This window comes from Amphibalanus amphitrite, unplaced genomic scaffold, assembly GCF_019059575.1.
Source record: "Amphibalanus amphitrite isolate SeventyFive unplaced genomic scaffold, NRLGWU_Aamphi_draft 000024F_arrow, whole genome shotgun sequence".
Taxonomy (NCBI): domain Eukaryota; kingdom Metazoa; phylum Arthropoda; class Thecostraca; order Balanomorpha; family Balanidae; genus Amphibalanus; species Amphibalanus amphitrite.
In genome coordinates this window covers 1,701,059-1,725,000 of record NW_024881520.1, presented here as the reverse complement: position 1 = coordinate 1,725,000, position 23,942 = coordinate 1,701,059, and the positions used below count along the sequence as shown (strand labels likewise).

Genomic DNA, 23,942 nt, shown 5'->3' with positions numbered 1-23,942 from the left:
CCATGGCCCCAAATGTGGGTAGTTCACTTTAAAACAGTAGCAAACAGGCATCGACACTATTGATGGGACGAAAAAGCAGCGACCTGGGCAATCCAGGTATGGATTAAAGTTATCAACTGACCTGTAGATTGTGCCTAATGCAATTCGGTCGAGGACAAGTCCCCATTTCATGGTCATTTGTAAATACAAAACATCGTTCGATACAACCTAGTCAGCGCTCAGAATGCGCTGTATCAAACTTTGCGCCGCTTCTGAAAATTCAATTTATTGTTCGAGAAGTAAGATTAATTTAGACTGCGGCTAACGTGTGAATGTCACGGAATTAGAGTGTTGCATAATCAAAAGCATGCCCACAAATTGAATATAACTTCTTCATCTTGGCAAATAACAGCATCAAAGGTTTAGTCAGAAACATGTCGCGCCCAGTTCTGGAAGTTTTCATACACCACATTAAACCAGCCAAGGCAAAAGTTGTCTCAAGCCACAGCGCCTATATCCCTTCGGAAAGCATGTCGGTCACAGGGCACACAGCCATACAACGTTGACATTCTGCTAGTGAGCGTCATTTCGTCTCGACATCGGCTTTGCAAACTTGATACACGCGGCCTCGAGCTGACCATACGACCGGAAGATATCAGAGAAGTTTGTATATAACCCAGATGGGTACTGGTAAGCCGAGACACTTGGCTCGTCGTCACCCATGCGGCAAACGAGAGAAGTTCTCACCGAGTGAGTGGGACATGGCCGAACCGCAGCATCGATAAAATAAAATAGGGTCATTCAATGCGTCCCCTTTGAACCCATTCCTTACAGTCAATGTTTAAGAAGGAACATCCCTGCATTTTACTGTTTGTTTTATCGGGGTGACAAGCGATATAAACTTTTCCCTCGTTTCAAAATCCATGTTATCAAAAGCCTCGCTATTGTATCCTCTGTGTATCGTTTTATTTTGTGTGTTTTTTTATGTGTTTTATTACTTTTCATGTAAATAGTTATAAAGAGAAACTATGAATACATCGACGCCTAAGGGTAGGTATACCTACCTAACATACATCTCTAAGTTGTTACAGCTCACACTTCTAATGCAGAACACCAATAATGCACAGTTGGAACAACAGGCTTGTGCTGATTCAGCCCACTGAAGGATGTTCCTATTCGAACAACGGAACGGGACTTCCTAGAGCAATATTGGCTTTAAATCATTAAAGCGTCATTTGGACATAGGCTGGCAACACTTAGTGCTGAGCTTCGAAGGCCCATCACTCAGAGATGAACGTATTTTCGACTCAGACGCCGCCTCGAGACGGTGATATTTCATGAGTAGATATATGGCTAGGCACAGGCGGTCGTAGCAGCTCGGTGTCCCGACTCCGAGTGTCGGAGGAGGAAGGCAGGGGGAGGGGTCTATTCACTCCAGAGTATCAGACTAAAGGGAGGGGTCACCTAACTCCAGAGCTTCAGAAAAGAGCGGGTGGTGGTCATTAAAGGGACCCTCCCACCTTAACATTAGTTTTGAGTTGAGATAGCCAAATTGGTGGCCATGGCCTGAAAATACCGGTTTGGGCACTCACAACATCGACAAATGCTTTAATTCGGAGATATGGAATTTCAAACTTGCAGTTTTCGGATTCTAAGGGGCTAATGCATTGGTATGCCCCCTTAGAATTTGTGACGTCAGCGGAGGTCTAACGCTTTTTAAATCTTTTACTAAAACGTTTGGTAGCACGCGGTGGTATATGCTGCTTTGCGCGCAACAAATGCCGCACTTTCAAATAAAGTCGCTAGGAACAGCGGAGATCCGAGAAAGTAAACAATAGTAAAAGTCTAATATCTTGAAAACCGGTGAATATTTTTCGATGAAATTTGGTAGATATTCGTTTTCGCTCTTCCTGAACCGAGCGACATCACTTTCATGCCAATTCATTAACTTTTTTGAAGGTGGGAGGGTCCCTTTAATTTTAGAGCTTCGGAGGAGGGCGGAATGGGCTCACTTCACTCCAGGGCGTTGGTATTGTGTCACCAATGCCATCCGCTGTCATCGAGAATGTCATAAACCAACCAAAATGTCAAAAAAAACCATCCAGAGTAAAAATTAAAAAACAGTGTCCGGTAGACGCAGAACGCCATGCAACACATCCAAATATCATTCATCCACCCATCCATTTGTCCATTCTTCTCGTCTCCCACTGCCATATTACAGTGATCTAGCCCTGAATGAAGCACGGAACACTACTGTGTACCGACCGGGGCCCAAAACAATACCCAGGGGCCGGCCCGAACCGAACGACAATCGGTGATCGTTTCGAGTGGCATTTGGGGACGCCGAGCGACCGCACTACGCCCTCTGGACGACACCCGTTGAAGCTGGTACGACAAATTGAGGTGTAGGGCCACACGTAATCGGATTAAAGTCGAATTTCATGCGTAATGATAAACGTAGTTCAGGATATTAATACGGTCAATAATGCGGTTTTGATGTTCAAAAGAAACAAATTCAGCGAATGTTATGTCAAGGTCAGATGACAATGTAATGCCTCAAAGTAATGTTAAGCTGCATGCCGTGCTCAACGGAGAAATGATATTTTCTAAGCTAGGAGTAAGGACTCTCCTAGAACGTTTTATTTCCCCAGACAGCTGTGTCCACAGGCGGCCATATTGGGTGAGTCAAACCGGATCCGGGAATTCCAGCCCGCTATCATAGCGTTAGCTTAACTGCAGCGACCGGACCTGATAAGCTGTGTAGTTGGGGTTATTGGACAGATGCAATGGGTGGGTGGGGCTGATGGATAAGCGACATGACATGACAGATCAACATAACATGACAGGTCGATAGTAATTTGTATTCGTTTGCGGGCTACACTGAGGTAAAAAATTGTTAAATACCAAATATTTCGGCTTTATTGAGTAGCCTCGTTCACTGGTTTAAAAACCAGTGAACAAAACCAGTGAACCAGTGAACAAGGCTACTCAATAAAGCCGAAATATATGGTTTTTAACAATTTTTTACCTCAGTGTAGCCCGAAACGAATACGAATTACTATCATTTACCTGAGGAAGATTAGAAATGACACTTCGTCAATCCTGATGACAGGTCGACGCAACAGGTCGGATGTAGGGTTGAAGGATGAATCCTTTATGTTCGATGGTCTTTCAAGCATCAAGCTTTTTTCCTTCCAACTTCGCTATCTTTATTATGCAATGTTTTTATCTACTGTGCGCTGTATATGTACTTGTTGTAAAATAACATCTTCTTCAGCAATCTTGGACATGCTTTCGAGCCACACCTACGATGGTTCCAATTAATTGTTGTTTAATTAAGTTTGGAGCATATTAGCCTTCACTTTGATCCCCCATCTCCATACATTTGGGACCAGTTGATACGACCCAGCGTGCATCCAATTCTCCGTTGAACTGCTCCCATTATTAGCCTGCCAGTGACGGTCACAGAGAGCACCTTCGCTGGGCGGAAATTCGCTGCCATTAATTTCTCGGCCGTCGGGAGTGTCTTTGGGCGGCTGTGTGATCCGCTGGCCACGTGTCGGCCCGGGGTTGTGCCCCCGGCCCCGGCCCCGGCCCCGGCGAGCCTGACAGATGGCCCGGCGCAGCGCCGGAGCCGGCGCCCGGCACTGCGCCGAGTGCGCCGCCCCGTGGCTCGACGCTCTATGATAGATTGCGGCAGAACAGGGGCTTTAATGGCAGCCTGCGGCGCGGCGCGCCGCTGCCAGGAGAGATTGTTCCACAGCAGCCGCAGCGGGGGAAGATTTGTAGATGGTGGCGATATCGAATGTCGATGCGCCGAACTCAGAGGTCAACAATAGCTCACTCTACGGGGGTCAGCCAACTACCGACCAACTCATAACGTATTTGCACGAGACTATTGAACATCCAGGACAACCCACGGACCGACCGACTCACGAATGAAGTCACAGACTTCGCTCAGGACCAGCCAGCTCACAGACCATTGTCTCAAATGGAGCCAATAGAATCACGAGGAGCAGCCAATGCCAATAAGCGATAGCCTATTTACCCACTGCCCAGGGGACAGCCAGTCGATTCTTGGTTCAATTCAGTGGTTCGATTCTTGTCGGACAATGCACATGATCTTATTGCTCCCTAGTCAATCGGAACGGCGTAGTTCCGGTTAATATTTGGTCCTAGATATGACGTTTTACCCACACCCGACCGCCCACGGCCCAACTAATAGAATTGCGGACCAGCTTATCGTCTCCACGGGGGACCAATCGACCCAGTCATTGCACTGAACAAGTTTGGACGAAGTCTGGGGCGCTGACCTTTGAAATGGAGCTAGCTCAGCTTTTGTTGGATCAACAGTATTTTTAAACGAAGTCAGATGATATTTTATGTGATATATTTGTATGTACATACGAGTACGTCTGAGAAATAAGAAATCAGCTTGTTTAAATGCATTCCTTTTACATTTAATTTTAAGCTTCGACCATGATTTGCACTACAGCATTTCCTTTGCAACGATGCATGCCTGCACGGCGTTTTGTTGTAATGGCGTTGATCATGTTGGCAAGCATATGAAATTTGTTGTATGAGTGTTTGTGGTTGATAAGTGAGAAATTGAGCATAAAACCGCCGGACATCGTCATTCAAATCGGAAGTAAATTTTATGTAAACAAAGGAGCTTGGATTTTGGGATTTTACTATTTGAATGAGCTACCACTCACATAAGGTTCAAATGGCAAAAAAAAATGATTCAGTTGTGTTGTATATCAAGCTCGTTACGATACAATGTGCACCACAATGCGTCCTGTTGGGGCTGGGATTGCCTGTAACATTGGTAAAATAAAAGTTTCCCATACCTAACGGGAGTTGATACCTGAATTAACAAACATACACGATAAAGGCATTGAAACAACGATGTCTTCATATGGATACCAACAGGCTTACCGCAACTTTGAAGCAAGTTCAAAATCAAATTTCACGGAATCCCTTTGCTCAGTAGCTTCTGGGTGGCACTAACCTTCAGTTTCCTTTGTGTTAAATCTTGTGTCACGCCTCTCGAAGTACAAGCTGATTTCGAAGTCCTCTGGGTCCCAAGGCTGACGGAACGTGCCTTGGGGCGCCAGCTAACCTTGACCCTGACGACCCTCGGGGCGCGCCTCCGCCACCGCCGCCGTCTGGATCACAACAGCTCGAGAGCTGACCGGTCGCCCGACCGTCGCCGCCGCCTCCCCGTCGGCGTCTGCGCGGGCCCGTCGACGGACAGTCGTCGGGAACGACGCACGCCCGGCCCGCCGGCGGCGCAGGCACATACCGACAGGGAGCTGATGGGGGAGGTCGGCCCGCCCGCCCGCCGCACCGATCAGATTTGGGAAATGGCTGGGGAGAGGTGAATGTCTCGGCATCGGAAAAACCGTTCAGCAGGTGACTATCTGAAATGCCTTTTAGCACGGACTATCAATAGTCACTTCAGTTGGTGTTTACCACTACAAATGGCGTAAGCAAAAGCGACACAGTGACAGCACGAGGCTCTCACGAATCACGATTCGCTCCCACTTGCTTTCCTGTGGTTTTTAATGAAAGGAGATGTATGCTCACGGATGCCATGACTTTAGAAGGATAATACGCAATGAAATATCCTTATCGATGAGCGAAATTGACTGTGGAGTAATAATTAATATTATTCAGACTTTTGCATTTTTATTGCTTGGCCAACTTCCGCTGAGTTATGCCAGCCTGAAACGTCAAGATTTCGGCTGCATAGCCCCTAAATCCGTTGAAATATTGCGTCTCCAGTTTGGTCGTAACTTGAGGAATATCTTTATTTCCCATGAAGCGACCAACCGACGTCGTTTTAAGAGTTGATTTGCATTTAATGACAATGTTTTCAAAGTTATGTATGGTTATAACCAGATATGCTAAAAAAATGCTCGAAATGAAACCAGAAACATAAGGGTCAGTCGAATAACGTAAATATGCTATTAGAGTATTGTCCCGTTGCGACCCTACTTTGAGATCAGCATTAGGTATAGAGCGCTTTCAGCGCCAACTAGCTATTCGGTATGCTAAATCGTCCTTGCCAATCACAGCAAGTACCGGCTCTTAATTAATGCCTTTTTCCTCCTAAAAGTGCGCGTTGTTCACACTCGAACATACCATGGGAAAGTGTCCGGCGTCCGGGGACTGGTAAGTTTTATTTTGAATGTTTTACAGTAGAAACAAGTTTCACTGGATCATCTTCCATGACATCTCATTGAACCACGACAGCGCCATACCAGACCTTAGTGACTTCACAGCACCCGTTCATCATGCATCATACATGCCGATGACTCGGGGCTTTCTTTACATTATATACCGCGGTGGCGAGGGACCGGAGCTGTCACTGCTCAAAGTACGGCCGTCGCGGGTATTCCGACGGCTGACGGTACGGGCGCGTTACGACCGCGCTGGGCCGGGTCATCATGGGTCCGCTGGGCCCCCGAGGGTGGTGGAGGTACTGGAAATTGGGAGATGCGAGCCCGTTACCCGACTCCCGAGAAGTGAGCTCAGCAGGGGGCCGCACAGTGGGCGATCCGGCCGGTGTAGCCTCGCGAAACCTATCGGCATTCATAACATCCATGTTTTTGAAGCTTTAACCACAATATTTAGGAGCAACCTTCTTGAATATGCAATGAGCATATGTTTTAAATAAGGACTATCTCTTTTAGGATTTGTGCTCTGTGGCGAGCTTGCAATTTGCCTAATTGCCGCTCGAATAACGCATGAATACTTTTGAGGGTAGGTCGAAATTTATGACGATATGAGCTGGGTAGGACATTTAAATGGTGTGTACCTCCGTAGAAAATTGCTTCCAAACCAACTTTTTATCCAAACGATTATGCCGTACCAATTTATACATATCATGAAACAGCATAAATCTCGCCCGGCAACGCCCCATTTCATAACGTGACCCAAGCAGCGGGTTTGGTTTTTGGTGAATAACTTCGCAAAAAATGGCCGCAGAACCACGATTTTGACATCGTCGTGTTCACCTTGCTCAGGCGCGTCGAATGGTATACTTTTTGTTCATGTGAGGCCACCGTAAGGTGTTGACCGTAAGGTGTCGAGTCAAGGTCAGGTCAGAGGTCTTCAAATCACGAAGTTGGTCGAAGGAGGTCATACCGCATATCATTCGATTCGGCAAGTCTTTCGCAGTCCATTGGTGACCTTGTCGACTCTCTAGCTCAATTTGATCGGGAGTTATTGACGAAAAACTCCTATGACCCTAGTGACGTCATAAGGTCAACAATGCAAAAATGCAGCATCAGATCTTGCAAGGAGTGTATGAAGTAACGATTCCATGTACTTGAGACAATTGAATATCATTCCTGGCGCCAAAATAACAGTTTTCATATTTCCCCATTGACTTATAGGTGAGGTCACGTGATCAACCTGACTTTATGTGACATTTAGGAAAAATCTGAGATATAAAAGTTGTAAGACCTCTAAAGGACAATAAATCCTGCAAGTCTCACCTCCCTGTGAAAGTTACTCTGGCACTGAGAGCGTTGCAAGGTTGCGACATCTGAGGATCGTGCAGAGGTTCATTTATGACGTCATAGGTCAGTGACCTGACCTGACTTGAAAGTGCGGTTGGTGTCACAAGATCCAGCGTGCATCAAAGGTCAGGTATGCCAAGTTGCAGCTCTCTATTGCCTGGGTGTTTTGAGCTATCGCGAAAACACCCTTTGGGGCATTTACCACTTGTGCTGAAGTGCACCAAGCCACGGCCAACCCTTAGAAGAAAAAAGTGTCTGGATGCCAGGGCTGCAAGTGGCTGCAAATTTTCACTGGCTCCCCTAATAGATAGTGTCTTAGTGCATGCGATACAGCGTTATTTTCAGTTCATCCTCGTAAAACTTTTTTTGCTGGGCTTGGTTAATTCAGTGAACGTAAGGTTCAGTGGTAGAAAAAATATAAAAAAATAACCTAATTATGAGACATTTTGAGCTGATTTTGTCTACTTGCTTTCTATGGCGGAATCGTCTAAACATCTAAATTTCACTTTCCATGCAAAATGGATGCTCAACACCTAGCAATTTCATCGTTCCGCAAAATATTCAAAGAGCGTAAAAATCGGCTGTGATTATCCCCCTTATGAAGTGTTACGGAACGCTGTCTTTAACGATACTTTTGTCTACGAAAAAATGTCTCCTGAGCCATGCAAATGCACTAATCGTAATCTTTGATGAATTTTCTGTCGACTAGTATGCGTTGTTTTCCAATTCTCGGAAAAAAGTGTCTTTGAGGTTTCGCGAGGCTAGACCGGCCCGATCGCCTACCGTGGGCCGGTGAGATGCGAGGTCACCAACAGATTCTCGGAGGTACTCGCGTAATCTCAGTACGGAAGCTGTGGGCCGCGAACTCACTACCCTGCTCCTGGTGGAGATAAGTAATAAGTATAGAAAAGCGAGTGAAACATGCAAGAACCACTACTTCGCCTCCCCGTGCCCATTGCCACGATTGCTCTCTCCAGCCTCTGGAAACCAAACCTCATTCTGTTGTCAGTGGTGGAATCTTTCAGTTACAGGCAAACGCTTAGAATACTCGCCATGGAGCATGCCCATTATTAATTGTGAAAAGTCTCCGTTATTGGAGTATTTTACGTCTTTTGTCTACAAGTCCACCTCATCTGCATCATAAAATAACAAACCAAATAGAGCGCGGACAATATGGTGCAAGGAAATGAGAGCCGCTGAATCAGGTGCCCGGCGCCAACGGCCCATTATGGGACGGAACACGCCAGGGAAGGGGAGACGGGGAGGGGGACGGGGTTGGAGCGCACAGTGACACTGACTTCCGGGGATAGAGGGGCGAGGGATGCGGCGACGAAAACCTGGCCAGTTCGCATGGGTACGTAAAGGTTAAGTCGCGTTGAGTTTGTAGTATGATATAACGCAGCTATTAGCTAATAACACAAAATAACTATTTAACTTCAATCCTTGTTTTTGTTCCTGTCCGTTTTCTTCTGATATGTATACCTACCTACTAAAATGACCATTGGCCAGTTTTACCAACAGGAAAATAGCCGCCTGCCGGAATTTTATGCCTAAAGACCGCTTAACATACAGAGCGTAAACGCGGTGGACATGTAAGTGGATAGGGCTTTACCGTTTACGATCCGTATGTGAAGCGGTCTTTAGACAAAAATTCCGGCAGGCGGCTACATTTTGTATTTTTCTGTTGGTAAAACTGGCCTTAGATCCAGAATCAGCCTTCTGGTCCGAAGGTGTGCAATCGTCCATGGCTTCACATTTGTTATGCTTAACAACATTTTCAATGCAGGTAATGATTATACAACCCTTGTGCCCCAGCACATAATTCTGCTCCGACATGGTATGCATCCGTTGTGTGCATTGCGCAATATGCAATGCAACGGACAATCTGCGAGCATCTGGAACTAAAGCCGAAATCGTTGGAATAATGGAATAGCAGCAATATCAGCAGCAGGTTGTTCAAACCCGGCTTTTTCTCTCCATCGATAGCATTGGCATGCTATATGCTATTTACATACATAGTTGTGTTGCATTATGAAATTCAACTGTTACAGGGCATTTCCACTTTAGCTTCTAGTTCTCTTCCCTGTTTATTAAATATTTCATTAAGCATAATGTAAAAATTAATTCCTTTGCGGTTGAGCTTTGCATTCATCGAGTGTGGCATTGGAAAGGTCAGTAGTCGAAGTAACTCTACGTAAAGCTAATCGTGCAGGCCGCCACTACCACTCAATTATTAAAGTCATGGTAAACGACAAAGTTTATAATTGAGCGCTTAACATGTCCACCTGGCTCGACGCAATCATTATTATTCGCAAACTTCGGACTGCAGAGAGCGACTAAGGTCATGTGTTACTAGCCTAGGGGAACACCATAGTCCTTTGATGAATGTTCAAACGATTCGAGCCGGGTGCTTTTCTGTCGGCTCGGTGGTCGAGCGCACCCCCGGTGGAAATGCTGGTCAGGCAATAATTGATCATTCTAATTAATTACAAGGTCATGCTAATTTATGCTGTTAAAACCGCTTTCATCCAAGAAAACGACAATATTCGAGACAGTATTGATATTTTAATTGTCTTTAACAAGAATTCAGGTGATGCGGTGACATTGAGGCAAAAATAGAGTTCATCACCTTGAGCAATCGTGCGCCAGCACCGTAGGGTACTTATTATTGCAGAAAGTGAGTAGCTGAGATTCAAACTTTTTCCTAAAAAAAAAAACACCCACTATTTCATCACTCTCGCCACTTCTCATGTAAAAGACAACTCATGCATCCATAAACAGTTTATAAACACATTCATGAGGGAGTGTAATGTGCGTAATGGATCATCTGGAAAACTGTCAACTCTGTTGCAATCCAGACACGTTTTCACCACAAAGTGAGGGACTTCAAAGTTCCGACAAGGGTTATAACTACTTCTGACAATGAATAAGTGTCAACGAGGTAACAACGAGTTATGAGGCCGCTGTTAATGTCATACGCATGTACTTGCACATACGGGAGTGCAATGTATGATCTATTTTTCCCATTGAAATTAGGAAGCTGAAACCATCACCATTGCTTAGCGGCTGCCAAAATGCATTATGACAAGCAGTTAGCTTTCTAAGAAAAGCTGTTTTGATGGTTTTTTGTAACTAAGCAGCTTATTGTGATGTATAATCGCATTTCTATAATTGTTTTGCTTGTAAGTTGAAAAGCAGCAAAGGCCATCAGTGTTGGAATAGTGTTGTTGAAAGCCATACGTTTCCAGGGGCTGTGTGCTTGTCTCAGGTGGCGGAGGGATAAGGCAATCATTCGCATCAATGCGTGGGGCATTGTAGCGCCTAACTGATGACTTAGAGCTGATAAATTGGACGGGATGTTGATTACTATGGGATTATTAGATCTCCAGATCTCCAACTATTGCACTGTTTGTCTCTGGTTATCTGAATTTGCTAGTCTTAGAGAGCTCAAGGTTGAAAGCAAGTAACTATGTCATGGATGAACATCGCAAATATTGCTCCACGTTTCACGCATGGAAGTAGGTATGTAGCGTCCCATAACAAAGTAAGACTTATGTATGGCTTTCCTGTGAATATACCTCCTGAAACATCAAGTTTTAAGACCATTATAGTAACTGATAAGCAACGAGGCACATGTTTAGGGTCCTGTAGGATTTCTCTCACAAAAAAAAAAATAATAAAGCGGAAGCCAGAAACAATTCATCTCTTAGATCTCGAAGCCAGTCAGCACAAGATCCTGGACCATTTTACATCTTGGAAGGCACCTCGTAGACACACCTGGTGTCGCTCCAAGGTCCTGGTTTACCATAGCAAGTTTTCAAATAATTTTGGACGAATGTATCCGCTTATGCTTCAGGTAATGCACAAGCCTCGCGAGGGCCAATTCTTGCAGGTGGTCAACGACTCAAGTTTGGGGACGAAGCGGCAGACTTCGAGTATTACGCCCATTTCGGTCACCCCACTAACGAGCGTTGGGGACGAAATGATTTGAACCTAATACTTTGTCTCCAACATTATTGATTTAAGAGAAAGAGTGGGTGAGATGGTGAAGGAGTGGGAAAAGTGGGAAACTAGAGTGAACTGAACGTATGAGAGTGTGTGCGTCAGGAAAAAGAAAGAAGGAAATGAAGGAACGAGGGAAAGGAAGAAAGAGAATGAGAGATCGAAGAGTTAGAAAGCAAGGAAAATGAAGAAGGTGGGAAAGAGAGTGAGGGCGAGAGAGTCGAGAGAGAGAGAGAGAGAGAGAGAGAGAGAGAGAGAGAGGGAGAAAGAGAGAGAAAGAGAGAGAGGAGAGGAAAGAGAGACTCAATAACCAACTCTTTAAGAAAATTGCCACACCAACTGAGATCCGTTCCACCAAAACGATGATACTTCAGTTTGAAGTCCGACCGGTCCGACCCGTCTCTACATTTCACATCCCGCGGTGGCGCTCGCTCTCACTTGGACGGCTTTATTGCGTCCAATAATTTGGTCGTAACTCGTAATGCCCCGAAAGCCTACGATCAGTGCCCACGCAAAACGGACTTTAGTGGAATCCGGATGGTCGTGCTCTGCAAACCCGGGAAAATCGCGGCCACAAAATACCCTGCCGTGCCGGTCCCGCTTCGCAGAATCTGCCGCATTTCTCTGCAGAGATGGCCAGTGGCCACTAAGCATCTCGTTTGCATTCTTATTACTTTTATTAATGCAATCTGAGCGATGTGCAAGTGAAAGAAAGTAAAGCTGTTTTCAAATTACGGCTTTACTTGATTGCCCAACACTTTTTTGAAAATATAGATTTGCATAGACTTACCTATTGCCAACTTTTTCCAACTATGAAATTCCACCAGCTTGCAAGGGAATAAGTCTGCTAAGAAGTGTGTAATGAGGCGGTCTGTCTGGACGTCAGATTGTGGTTCATACATTAGACCCCTGTGACGTCCAATGGCTCTGGCTCAGAGACGCCATGACTCAGTGATTGCCACTTAGGGTCCAGAACGGCTTGAGACCTCCTGCATGTTCAATATGCATGAACTATGTTCTGGCACATTTGTTCTCTCATGGCAATGTGACAGGCATGGGTCGCTACCCATTTTGTACCCGACGTGACTGGGAAGTAATACAGTTGGGCGAATGAAGCCATCTCAAAATCATATTGCTCAGTTCGTACACCACTGAAGGGGTACGAGGTGTCATGTGAACTCTCGTGCCCACGATAACGAAAACTGTAACAGGGTCATCAAAATCAGCTGGTGATTAGACGGATTAAGTTAGGAGTCAGGCAAAAAGTAATCGATGAAAAGTTAGTAATTAGTTTATGACTAGCACAATAACAAGTCGTCTTTCTGAGAACCAAATTCGAAACTTATCGGCTGTCAAGATTTCAATTCAAAATCACTGCGTACATACGAGCACATATACAACAGAGAGTCTGGATAGTTCTCTTTCCGTTCACGAAGAGACTGATATCGTATGCAATTCTCACTCGCTCCGACCCAGGGCACAAATCTCGACATGTTTTCTTTCCAGCCCAAGCGTCTTCGGTGCCGGTTCAGAGCATACATTATTAAATCAACCCAACCATTATGGAAGCTCCACAGCGATAAAGTAAACATTCCTCCATGCCCGCCGGATAGCCCCGCTCTAAAAACGTTGTCGCCACCAATGTGAATTGAACGGAGGGCGAGCGGACGGGGCCCATTTCAGGTAGGTTTATTCTATCGGCTGGGGATCGAATGGATCGCCGCGGGGCTACAGTGGTGGCTTGGGAAACGTAAACCACCGCCTGGGGTAGTCGGTCGAACGAATAGCCCAAGCACCGACCATCAGTGAGTGGACGTGCTAGGCAGCTCAGGGCAGCATTGAAGGCACACAGGGGCTGAGGTGGATGGGACTAGTTAGCAGCTAGCCCGTAAATTTGTCCCGCGTAAGACACTTTTAGACAGTCCACGTCAACAGAACAGTAGAGTACGCAGTACGCATTGATCTGGGCCCAATCTTACCAATGCCGTGAATAGGCGATATGCCGTGACTGGAGCCTATTCACGGCAACGGTGTCTCACGAATGCCGTGAATAGCCATTCACGACATATCATTCACGGCATTGTTAAGATTGGGCACTGGGCTCAGTCTATTCCATTGCAGGTGCGCTATGGAATGCGGTTTCTATAAAAAGTCGGCTGTAAGTCAGAGCGATGAGCCTGCTGGCCTCTTCCTTCCTTCTTAGTATTTACACGCTCTTCCCCGGCATAGCGACAGTGCCTAAATAGATGTGCAGACGACACAGCATTTTCCTGGAACACCGCTGAATGTCACAGCATGAGTCGCAATCAAATAATCTCTGCCTTAGAAGCATGCATTTTCGCTCAAGATTAAAGGTGCTGAGGTGAATGGTGCAATTTGCTTTGGCCTTCCCGAGTCAAAGATTTTGACTAATAACAAGACGTGCATTCAAAACGAAAGAATGGGCCCATATTTCCAGGGAATGAAGTAAAATATTACGAGTGATTTTTACATGAACTGGCGCTGGTTATGCAGTAGGAGAATGCATATTGCATAATACGTTTCACCACCAATGCACCATCTCCAGAAAGTTAGGATTTGCAGTTTATCCTCCGATCTCAGTTTTAGATGAGGAAAGCAGAGCAGTGTAGTGTTAGACACTCGCCAGAAGCAGCCCATCTGGACTAAGAAATAAAGGACTGGACTAAGAGGGATGAAGAGGAGCATTTTGCATATATTGAAACCAAAGCAACTGAGAAAGCGGACAGAAATATTGAGATGCATTTAGAATTGCCACGCCTTACTCAAAAAGGAAGCTGCAACACTAAGACAAATCAGCCTAGACTAATCAACCATAACTTATACCTAAACCTGTTCATTGTTAGCTCCGCAAAAAAAAAAACAAGATAAGTCTTACGCAGAAAATGTTCCAATCCTGTGCAATTGAATGGTCACAGCTATGGCATGGCGCCACATTATTGTCGAAAGCATCTGATCAGTACTTACGTGGCTGCATCCCAGCCGCTGTGAAGCCGGCACCCGCCACCCGCTCCGGTTTCTGGGCAGTTATACTGCACCGCACTACACATCCGTCGTGCGGCGCAGCGTCCACAAACTTCTCCCCTCGAGCCGGAAGTTGAGCTGCGGCGCTCTGAAGTTTGCTGTCTCGCCCACGGGAGCTAATTTAGAGACCGTCCATAGGGTTGGGCGGTCGGTACAGACGGAGCTATGCCCCGGATGAGATGGGATTTACGGGCAGACCTTCCAGAGGTCAGCGCCGTTTTGGACGTTAGGGGACGTTGGGTACGTAATAGCTGTCCAGAAGTCACGCGGCATGAGGCAGAATAGCCAACAGTCTATGAAACGGCGGCAGAGGCTCACAGATATAACACTGTAGACCCTAATGTGGATATTCCTCGCAGCCCTTGTGTAACAGCAAAATGGGAAATAAACGATTTAAAAAAAGAAGAAATTTTGTCCGAATGGACAAAATGGATGAATACTAGGGTGACCCGCGTGCTCCGCAACGCGAAAAGGGATATTTTCGATCGGCGGGTGTTCGGTTGTTCTTGTGTCGGTTGGGTTATCTATCCATTTCGGTCGATTGCTTTTTGACGGCTAAACGTTTTGGTTTGTGGAAAAAATATCCACCGCATCGAGGTGCCCGTGTCTGATAAGCATGCTTTCCACTTCAGAATCTGTCAAATGTGCTTTATAATTGAGGTGCGTAGTTTTAAGACAAATGAAAGGCGTAGATAATTTTCGCTAAAAATCGTTTTGCAGAGGTTTAAAACATTTATATTTTAAAGAATACTGTTGCTTGTCATGCAAACGTGATGATTGGATCTTGGAGAGAATTGAATGCTCTTTCTAATGATAGCATTTTCAATTGTCAAGCGTATCAGGTTAAGCAGCAAATCCCGTGTATCTTTTTAGTGGCACATTATGGACAAATACCATTTTAATTTAGCGATTTTTTCCACATTGTTTTTGATCAATTAGCTTTTCACAATTTTTCCATGAGAGACGGTACATTTTTATTGCTAATAGGCGCTGTTTCAACTCATTCCGTCTGACGATCACCTGAAATTAATATAAATTCCAAAATCCGTTTAAAATGGCACTTTTTGAAATGAAATTGCCCTCACACTTGCACGTGGCGCGTGCCACCCCTGCACCGCACACTATTCGATTGCCCGTTCGATTCTCTACACGATGCTGTTTTCCCCGTGCCGATCGGGCGCACGGCTACCGAGATATTGCACGGGGAACGGACCCGTGTCGGGCAAATTTAGCCATTTTCGCCCGTTTTTGCCAGCCGATTTATACATGTAAAGTCTATGACGCGAATTTGCACTTTTTGGGCACGCGCCACGCGCTCGCTATCGATCCGATCGAGCCGAGACCGCTCAAAGGCACGTTGTCCATCCTTGTTCTATAACTTGCGCAAATTTCAGCGCGGTAGGTGCAACGGTGTGATCTGTAACCCGCGCTACGTAGCACCATGTCGCGACCTTCGTAATAGACAGAAACTACGCCCTCCTCAAATAGTAATATAGATTGACACTAATGTTCCGCACACGGCGCACACGGCGCAGCCACACCACGCATCACGAGTGTATCACTCACCCACCCGGCGTGGCCCCAGCGCGGCCCACGCCAGGTCATGTCACGTGACCCGCCGCCGCCGGCAGTCTATACTCCAACCAATCACCGGCCGTCTTCAGCCAAACGGTCATCAGACGAGGTGGCGCGGCGGGCTGTGGCCGTAAACATACAAGCTCACCTATATCCATGAAAAAAAAAATAATTTAAGATTTTTAGTCGCCTAGACAAAAAGTGATAGTCCCGCCTCTACAAACGATGAAAAGTCTATGCCTTCTAGCAGGGTGCTTCGTTATTTCTAGCAGCTGAGGAGCGAGCGCTGCGCGAAAAAAAACGTCAAGCAGCGCCTCAGGCTGTTGTAGGTGTCACATGACCTTACTATCCCTGACGACTCCACACTTCACTTCTGCTCTCACAGCGAAGCACGACCACTCGCTAGTTGGGGTCAGTGTTAATAAATCTCTCTGGAGTTCGTGCGGTGCAATATGGGCGGCTGGGGTCATTATTTAGGAACACTGAGATTGGTGGACACGTCTGACACGTCACTTGTGGCAGATAATGTCAAAGTTTCCAAACAATATTTCACATTAGCTTCAGAAATGTTTCCTGTCTGTTGCTTAAACAATGTAGGTAAGTAAAAATGTAAGTACGGTTCACGAAGTTAAGAAAAAAAGAAATAGTGTCACAAAGACCGAATAAATACGAACGTCAACATTGCTCATAATGATCTAATGGCAATGCAACATACATTCCAAACTCACCAAATGTCGGCGTCCCTCTGATTCAGTATTTACTTTTCCATCGGTGTGTTACCGGCAGAAGTCAGCATTTAGGTAGTCAGTTGCCGTGAACAGAGGTCTGAACTTACACTGTAGCCTATTACCTTCACTGTTCTTAGAGCAACAGCCACGTCTTTCACACACAGGCACACACACAAGCCACCGTTCCATTATGTATTTTCGCGTCTCAGCGACTAATATTTACACACATTCTGCGGACACTGCGACTGGCGGCGAGGCGGGCGGCCCTCAAAGGTCGGATCGCACGCCGAATCCCGGTCCGTACGGCTCCTTGGTGAGAGAGGTGAGACCGCCGGACGGCTCACACGCGAATCTGCCGCTCCTGTAACACAGAAACGGTGAGGTCAGGCCAGAAACCCTTCACGCAAAAGGACAGTACGGTCAGAGTGAATCTTTGCGCAAAAGGAAGGCAGGTAATACTCATCGCTTAGCTAGTCAGTCTACTGTCACCATGCAATAGGTTCGTGTTGTTAGGAACACGTAATTGATCAACAGAGGCTCACTGCAGTCAGAGCGTTGTTCAATAGAGTTCATGTGACCCTGGCTAGCAGTGCAACAGACGAGTGATGATAATGATTTGGGTTTTAGTGCACCCTGCTGTTCAGGTCATCGGGGTCCAGTTCGTCAATACAGGAACATAGCACTGGAAATGACACGGACAACACCTGCAAATTGAATTCCGTCATCATAAACCAGACGAGACATGAACAGTGCCAACAACAACGCCATTTACATGAACACTGAAGACTGTACGTACAGTGAATAATAATAGCTTTTTAGCAATAGCAATCCAACGCGACTGACAGCAAATGGGATATGGGAACATCCACAGCGCATTTATCAGTCAAGATTGGTCACACACTCACACAGTCCTAGCCTTCGATCCAGTGAAGAACAGACTGACCAGTTCGAAATAGTCCCTAGACTCGGCCATTCGGAAACTGTCTTTTGTCCCGTGACCACCGACCGCTGCGAGCCGCCGGGAGCCCTGCCGAGTGCGTCCGTTCTCCCGGGCCCAAGCCACCAGGCCACAAATCAATACCGATGAAATTAGAGAACATGTCCCGAGCACCGAACGTCTGGGCGGAGCGACAGATCAAATGGAGAGCAAACGCTGGTCGGAAAGCTCCGCTGACATGAGAACAAACGATCGTTATGGGATCGCCGCCGTAGCGGTGGTGTCAGGTAACCAGTAGACTACCAGGTCCATTTGGCACTACCGCCTGGAGATCTTATTTCACACGGAGTGCGACAAGGAGCCTCGGAATGAGTCGTGGCCTATCTGATATTGAACCAGACGTCCTGTATGAATAGGTACTCGGCTCGATCGCTGTAAATAAGTATATCCATCACAGGCGGATCGAATAGCACTTGAGTCCGTTACAGGTTGCATCACAGGAGACGGCATCGTAAGCCTCAACGGAGGCGCAAGAGGAGGATTTCCGTAAAGCTTTTCCAGCCCAGGCCTGCTTACAATGCGGCAAACACCCCGGCACAGCCAATGCATACCCGTAGTGTGCAGCATCAACAATCAGTTACAGCAATCTGTAGTTTGCATAGACCGGTGATTTGCCTTTCCAAACAGCTCAGCGTTCACCGCCTCACCGCCTACCTGAGCCACGCTGTGATCCTGGTGGATCGGTTTTGGATGTTGGAATAATGGCCCAAATCTGTGTCGAGAGTAGCGAGAACATGCAAAGGTGGAATGGACACTTCAAAATCATCTTTCAAAACCGGCTTATATACATATATGCTGTCGAGCTACCTACTAAAAATATTTAAAATCATGGTTTTAAGTTTTAAGTGAAGGATAGGGGACTTGCAGAGATTGAAACAAAGATGACTCGAATAGCCATCTTGGTCTGATGTACTGACATGGACATTCAATTACCCCATTCGTTCGCGTGTCAAATGTCACAGTGAGCGACACCCGAGCGACCTCCTACGTCTAGTATCTGTCAGCTCTGCCACGGTCTGTGGCAGCAGACAGCAGACAGACAGTGTCTGTAAGTGACTGAGATGGGACATCCTCATGGCAGCCCGCTGTCACCAATTACAGCCCTTCTCAGAATCCAGGCCCGGCCGGGCGAGAGGTGGCGGTGTTTCTAGTCTTACACCAGTATCTCAATCCACACTTCTACCCCACCCTCCACCATCATCGCCCTCCCTCTTTCGATTTCAAGCGGTATGTACTACACGTATCTCTCCCCCCCCCCGACCCACCCACACACACACAACCACCTCTCAACGGTATCTCCCTCCACAGAACCGTCCTCCATTGGCAGCTTCCTCCACAGAACCGTCTCCTATCGCCATCTCTCTCTACAAAACAACTTACCACCGTGCCTCAACTTACCTCTCACCACAAGACCACCTTGCATCGGTATCTCCCCCACACAGCCACCTCACTTTGGTATCTTCCTCCTCCTAACTACATCCCATCGGTATCTTCCCCTTCCTAACAACTTCTCCGGTACGATATCTCCCCAAAGTACCTCCTATTGGTATCTCCCTTCTTACAGCCGCCGTCCATCAGTGCCTGGAGAGCCGACGACCCTTTCATCCCGGTAATCCCAGCGTTCTGTCTCATTGATTGGCCCCATGGCCAGCCGCAGCTCCAATCAGGGAGAGCGCTGCTCGGCGAGCGTGCAATTACATCAGCGGCCGCCGGGCCCGACACCTAATTACCCGGGCTAACGGCGGCCGCGGTTACCCCCGGCGCACTGACCAGACTGGGGGCGATTATGTGGAGAGGGGTTAACGGTATGGTGGGCAATTCCTCGTTCATCGCGTTCCTCAAATCCTTCCCTATGATATCCTCCTTCCCTTGATATCCTGATAATCATTCCATCCCCCTGACTTCCCTTGTAGCATCCGGTACACAGAGACACGAAAAATTGGAGGAAGGGCACAACTCACGACGCGGCGGCCACAGTTGAGAGGTAGTAACTAGTAAAGACAACATAAATATTACGCTGAGACTGACGCGTGTTATTAAGCTCTAGACTTTTCCCGATTCTTAAATGTAGGTACAGATCATCATCTTAAGCATCACACAACTTCAGCAACGCAAAGCTTTCTAGAAGGAAAAAAAAAACGTCGTATTTCCCGCGCAACTGCCCGGTCACTTCCATTACTTCAGGACTGGCAACTCCACAAGATCGGAAAGGTTAGAAGCCATGCATAAAATATTGACATGCTGGAGACACTGAGCTTCTAGGCGGTGCGGGTATTAACCAAATGCCAAAGGATAGGGTATTGTGACAGGGACTGATCCGTTCTAGCTGATCTATTTCTGTCAGTGCATTAATGCGTTCCTTTCCAATATCTTCCCCTGGTTCGGCAGAAAAAAAGAACCTGGCTTACCGGCAGCTGAGGAATGAGCAAACATGTCACTGTTACTCGCAAAAAGCAATCACAAGCTGCTTAGGCCACGAGATCACATTGAAAAAGCAGCTAAATATAGATCTGTCGAACTAGCAAAAAAAAAATCACTTATCATCGGTCCAAGTAACTATGCAAATGCGTTCATGAAAGATGTTTATCAGATGCGGATGCAAAAAAAAAACGAAGGGCCACAAGAATCCCCCCCCCCCCAAGTACTTTACTACTCTTCAATCGTACCGTTATATCGATCCAGGCGACCCCAATGCACTCAATACCGTGTGCCACCCGTGCCATTTCGTCCGCGGCGTCACGGGCGGCTGGGATCTGTCCGATACCACCACCGACTCACAGAGCGCCCACAAAAAGGCCGCGGTGGACGCTGATAAATGTCGGCCGTGAGCAGCAGTTAGCGGTGCTGCCAACGGCCACTGTCATCGGTCAGGGTTCTGGTTAGCGGCCCGCAGTCATTGGTTACCGTGCTGGTTAGCAGGCCGCTATCACGGCGGTGGTTGGCGGCCCGCTGACGCCACAGGTTTAGTGATGGACGACGACGGTTGCCAGTGTCAGTGGAACTGCGCCGGCGGGACGGTATTAAGTATTAACCCTCGCCGGCACAGGGGGGGGGGGGGGTTGATGCGACCCCCTAAGGTTTTTCGCGAATAACTCGCGTAAAAAGCGGCCGATCGCAACGAAACTTTCAGTACCCTCACATTGATCAATTTTACACCTACCCTGAAAATTTCATGACCCTGACCCAAATGACCTTTGACCTGTGACCTCTTTTCCGAGACCATGTTTGGCCGGAATCGCGATTCGGCGTATGTCGGCTCGCATTAGCAGCGCGTTTGCAAGCTTTTCGTGGTTTCAAACGTTCAAACATGTGATTTGATGTTGCTCCCATACATTAGGGTGGGTGTCAAGGTCACCTGAAGGTCAGGTCAGGTCATTGACCTTTGGTGACCTCGGGTGACCTCGGTTCACTTTTTTGAGTTTTACATGTTTCTAGGCTAGTTTTTGGAGCTGAATTCGAATTTAGCAACCATTTGAAGATTTACGAAGTAGTTTTGGTGCCTTCGTAACATATTACGAAGCTGTCAGAGGCGGTTGACACGTATTACGAATACCCGTCACAACCCCTACCGGTTGACCTGACCTGACCTGACCCGACCTGGTCTAAATGCTTAAAGACATCATCTCTGATCAAAACTAACACGATATTCGTGATCAGCACCCCGGAAAACCACATAGCAACCACACTTTACGACTTTCTAACAGGTCCCGATTTTCCCGGTTTTCGGGTCATTGACCTGACCTGGAAGGTCACCCGATGACCTAGGACCTTAAAATTGGGTATCATCGGCTTCGTCTCGTGACGGGCAACACGCTCGTTTTTTTCCGCGCGGCTCTAGCTCGATCAGGGGCCAAACGCGAGGGGGGTCGTACCCTTGGGCCGTCGAAGGACTCAAAATGGCCTGTGCCGGCGAGGGTTAAACTGGGCCTCCAACCCCATCGGCGCGCGTGTCATGGCAGGGTTTGCAGACAGGAGGCCAACGCCCCTGCGCTTCAAGAGCAGAACAGTCGTGTATACTCAGACAATGGCAATTTGGGGTTCTGGGACGACAGCCGATTACAAAATGACAAAAAATCGCAAACTTTCAATATATCATACCACGACTGTCACCTTGGAACTTTGAGGTTTAGACCAGTAATTATGTTCCTTTGTCACGGGTGCACCGTACTGCATCCGGCAAAAAAAGAACATATTTCATTCAAGACACCGACACGATACACCCTATTCAAACTTCGACACGCTCTTATCCTTGCAGGTGTAATGGAAGCAAGACCCACACTTTGGATCATAATTAATAATGAATGAGGCAATGCATTAGCTCCGACAAAGCATTCCACTCTGCATAATGGAGGACGTGGGCGGTGCGCTCCGCCTCCGGGGGCGGGGACGCTCTCCGGGAGTCCTACTGCTCATCAATCACAGCACCTTACCACGGTCAGGGAGACTGCAGAGACACAGCCGCGGGCGACAATTACCGCTATTCTCGGAAAGCTAATCGTAGCTGCAAGTGTGCCGGGATAAGGAATAATATACTAACTATTTAGTACAGGAATGGTTGCTGGCCAGTCGTTATTGAGCAATGCAACATGCAGAGGAGCGAGGTAGCGGCGCGATGAGTGTTATGGCACGTTGCACAATACACATGTAACATAATGGCATCTGGGCGGCCGACAGAGTCGACAAAACCACACTGAGTGATGTGGTAAGCTCCAGCTGCGCAGCGGATAAACAATAACCAATAATATATATATTATTATTTATTAATAAACAATTCCACATCTTCGCTCCGACGACTTCAAGCGGGATGCCCTCAGGGTTCAGTTTTGGGCCCCCTTTTAGCGTTAATGTACTTAAATAACCTTTCAACAAAAACCGAAAATGAAATGCTATTCTTCGCCGACGATGCTTGTCTGATAGCCCCACACTCTCCTAATAATAGAGAAACAGTTGAAAGCTCACTTCAAAGAGATCTAAATGAAATCCACAAGTACGGTGACAACTGGATGATACAATTTAACCCAAAGAAAACTCTCCAACAGCATTTCACAAAACGCAAACAGAAAATCCCACCAAAACTAACATTTGCAGCCATGCCCATCCCAGTTGTTGCTAATCATAAACACCTAGGATTGACAATATCGAACGACCTTAGGTTTCACGAGCACATCAACGACATCATCAGAAAAGTCAACATTGCCCTTAGCCCACTCTATCGTATCGCTTTCTACTTGCCCAGGACCTTATTGCAACAAATATATACGACACATGTATTGCCATATTTTGACTACGCGGACATCATTTACGACGGACTGCTAACAGCACACGATACTTTACGACTTGAAACACTTCAGAACAGAGGGGCCAGACTTGTGACTGCGACATTATTTAGAACTCCGACAGACAATCTCAGACGAGAACTAGGATGGACTTCATTAAAGAAAAGACGTGAAATGCATAAGATAGTATTTTTCCAACGACTGACGCTCGACGATACTCCAACATATATCAAACAACTATTGCCCCCTGATCGAAGAAATAACAACCGACTTCTTCGCAACTCTAATAACAGAAGGGAAATATATCCCAAAACCTGTCTACTGAAAAACTCGTTTCTTCCCAGTACAATTAAACTAATAAATGAACTGCCACAGAACTTGAGAGAGACTAGAACTTTATTCTCATTTAAAAAACATCTCAAGTCTCACTTACATATAGAAAAACCACCAAAGTATTATATTTATGGTTCGAAAATGGAAAATACACTTCTAACACGTCTAAGGGTTGGGATGTCAGAGTTAAAATCCCATTTATTTCAAATACAAAAAACTGAATCTCCATATTGCAACCACTGTCAAGGCAGAACTAACGAGAACACAGGACATTACTTACTAAAATGTCCAAAGTACACACAAGAAAGAGAGAGAATGACAAACATAATAAATGGTATAACAGGCATTGACATACACAATTTATCACAAAAGGAACAACTAGACTTCATACTACACGGTAATACGGTGCGACCCAGGGACGAATTCGAGGTAGCACGAGCGGTGTACCAATTCATCCATGCCACCAAACGTTTTGCCTCTC

At 46.6% G+C, this 23,942-nt stretch overlaps 2 protein-coding genes across 3 annotated transcripts in view; both read right to left on the bottom strand.

Moving 5' to 3' along the window:
- Window positions 1–14,913, bottom strand: part of LOC122393483 — a 64,020-nt gene extending 49,107 nt beyond the window's left edge. Inside the window, exon 1 of one of the 2 annotated variants that reach the window (XM_043389511.1) lies at window positions 14,496–14,913. The gene's annotated coding sequence lies outside the window, so the exon portion shown is untranslated. Of the gene's footprint in view, window positions 1–4,990; window positions 5,467–14,495 lie in introns of those variants that run through there. The other variant, XM_043389522.1, reaches the window with a different exon arrangement.
- A 2,120-nt stretch (window positions 14,914–17,033) lies between these two features.
- The window catches only part of LOC122393472 (NADH dehydrogenase [ubiquinone] flavoprotein 2, mitochondrial-like), a 60,170-nt gene continuing 53,261 nt past the window's right edge, over window positions 17,034–23,942 (bottom strand). Inside the window, exon 7 of the mRNA XM_043389499.1 lies at window positions 17,034–17,216. Within this exon, the coding sequence (XP_043245434.1) occupies window positions 17,123–17,216 (94 nt within the window). The 3' untranslated portion in view covers window positions 17,034–17,122. The remainder of the gene's footprint in view (window positions 17,217–23,942) is intronic.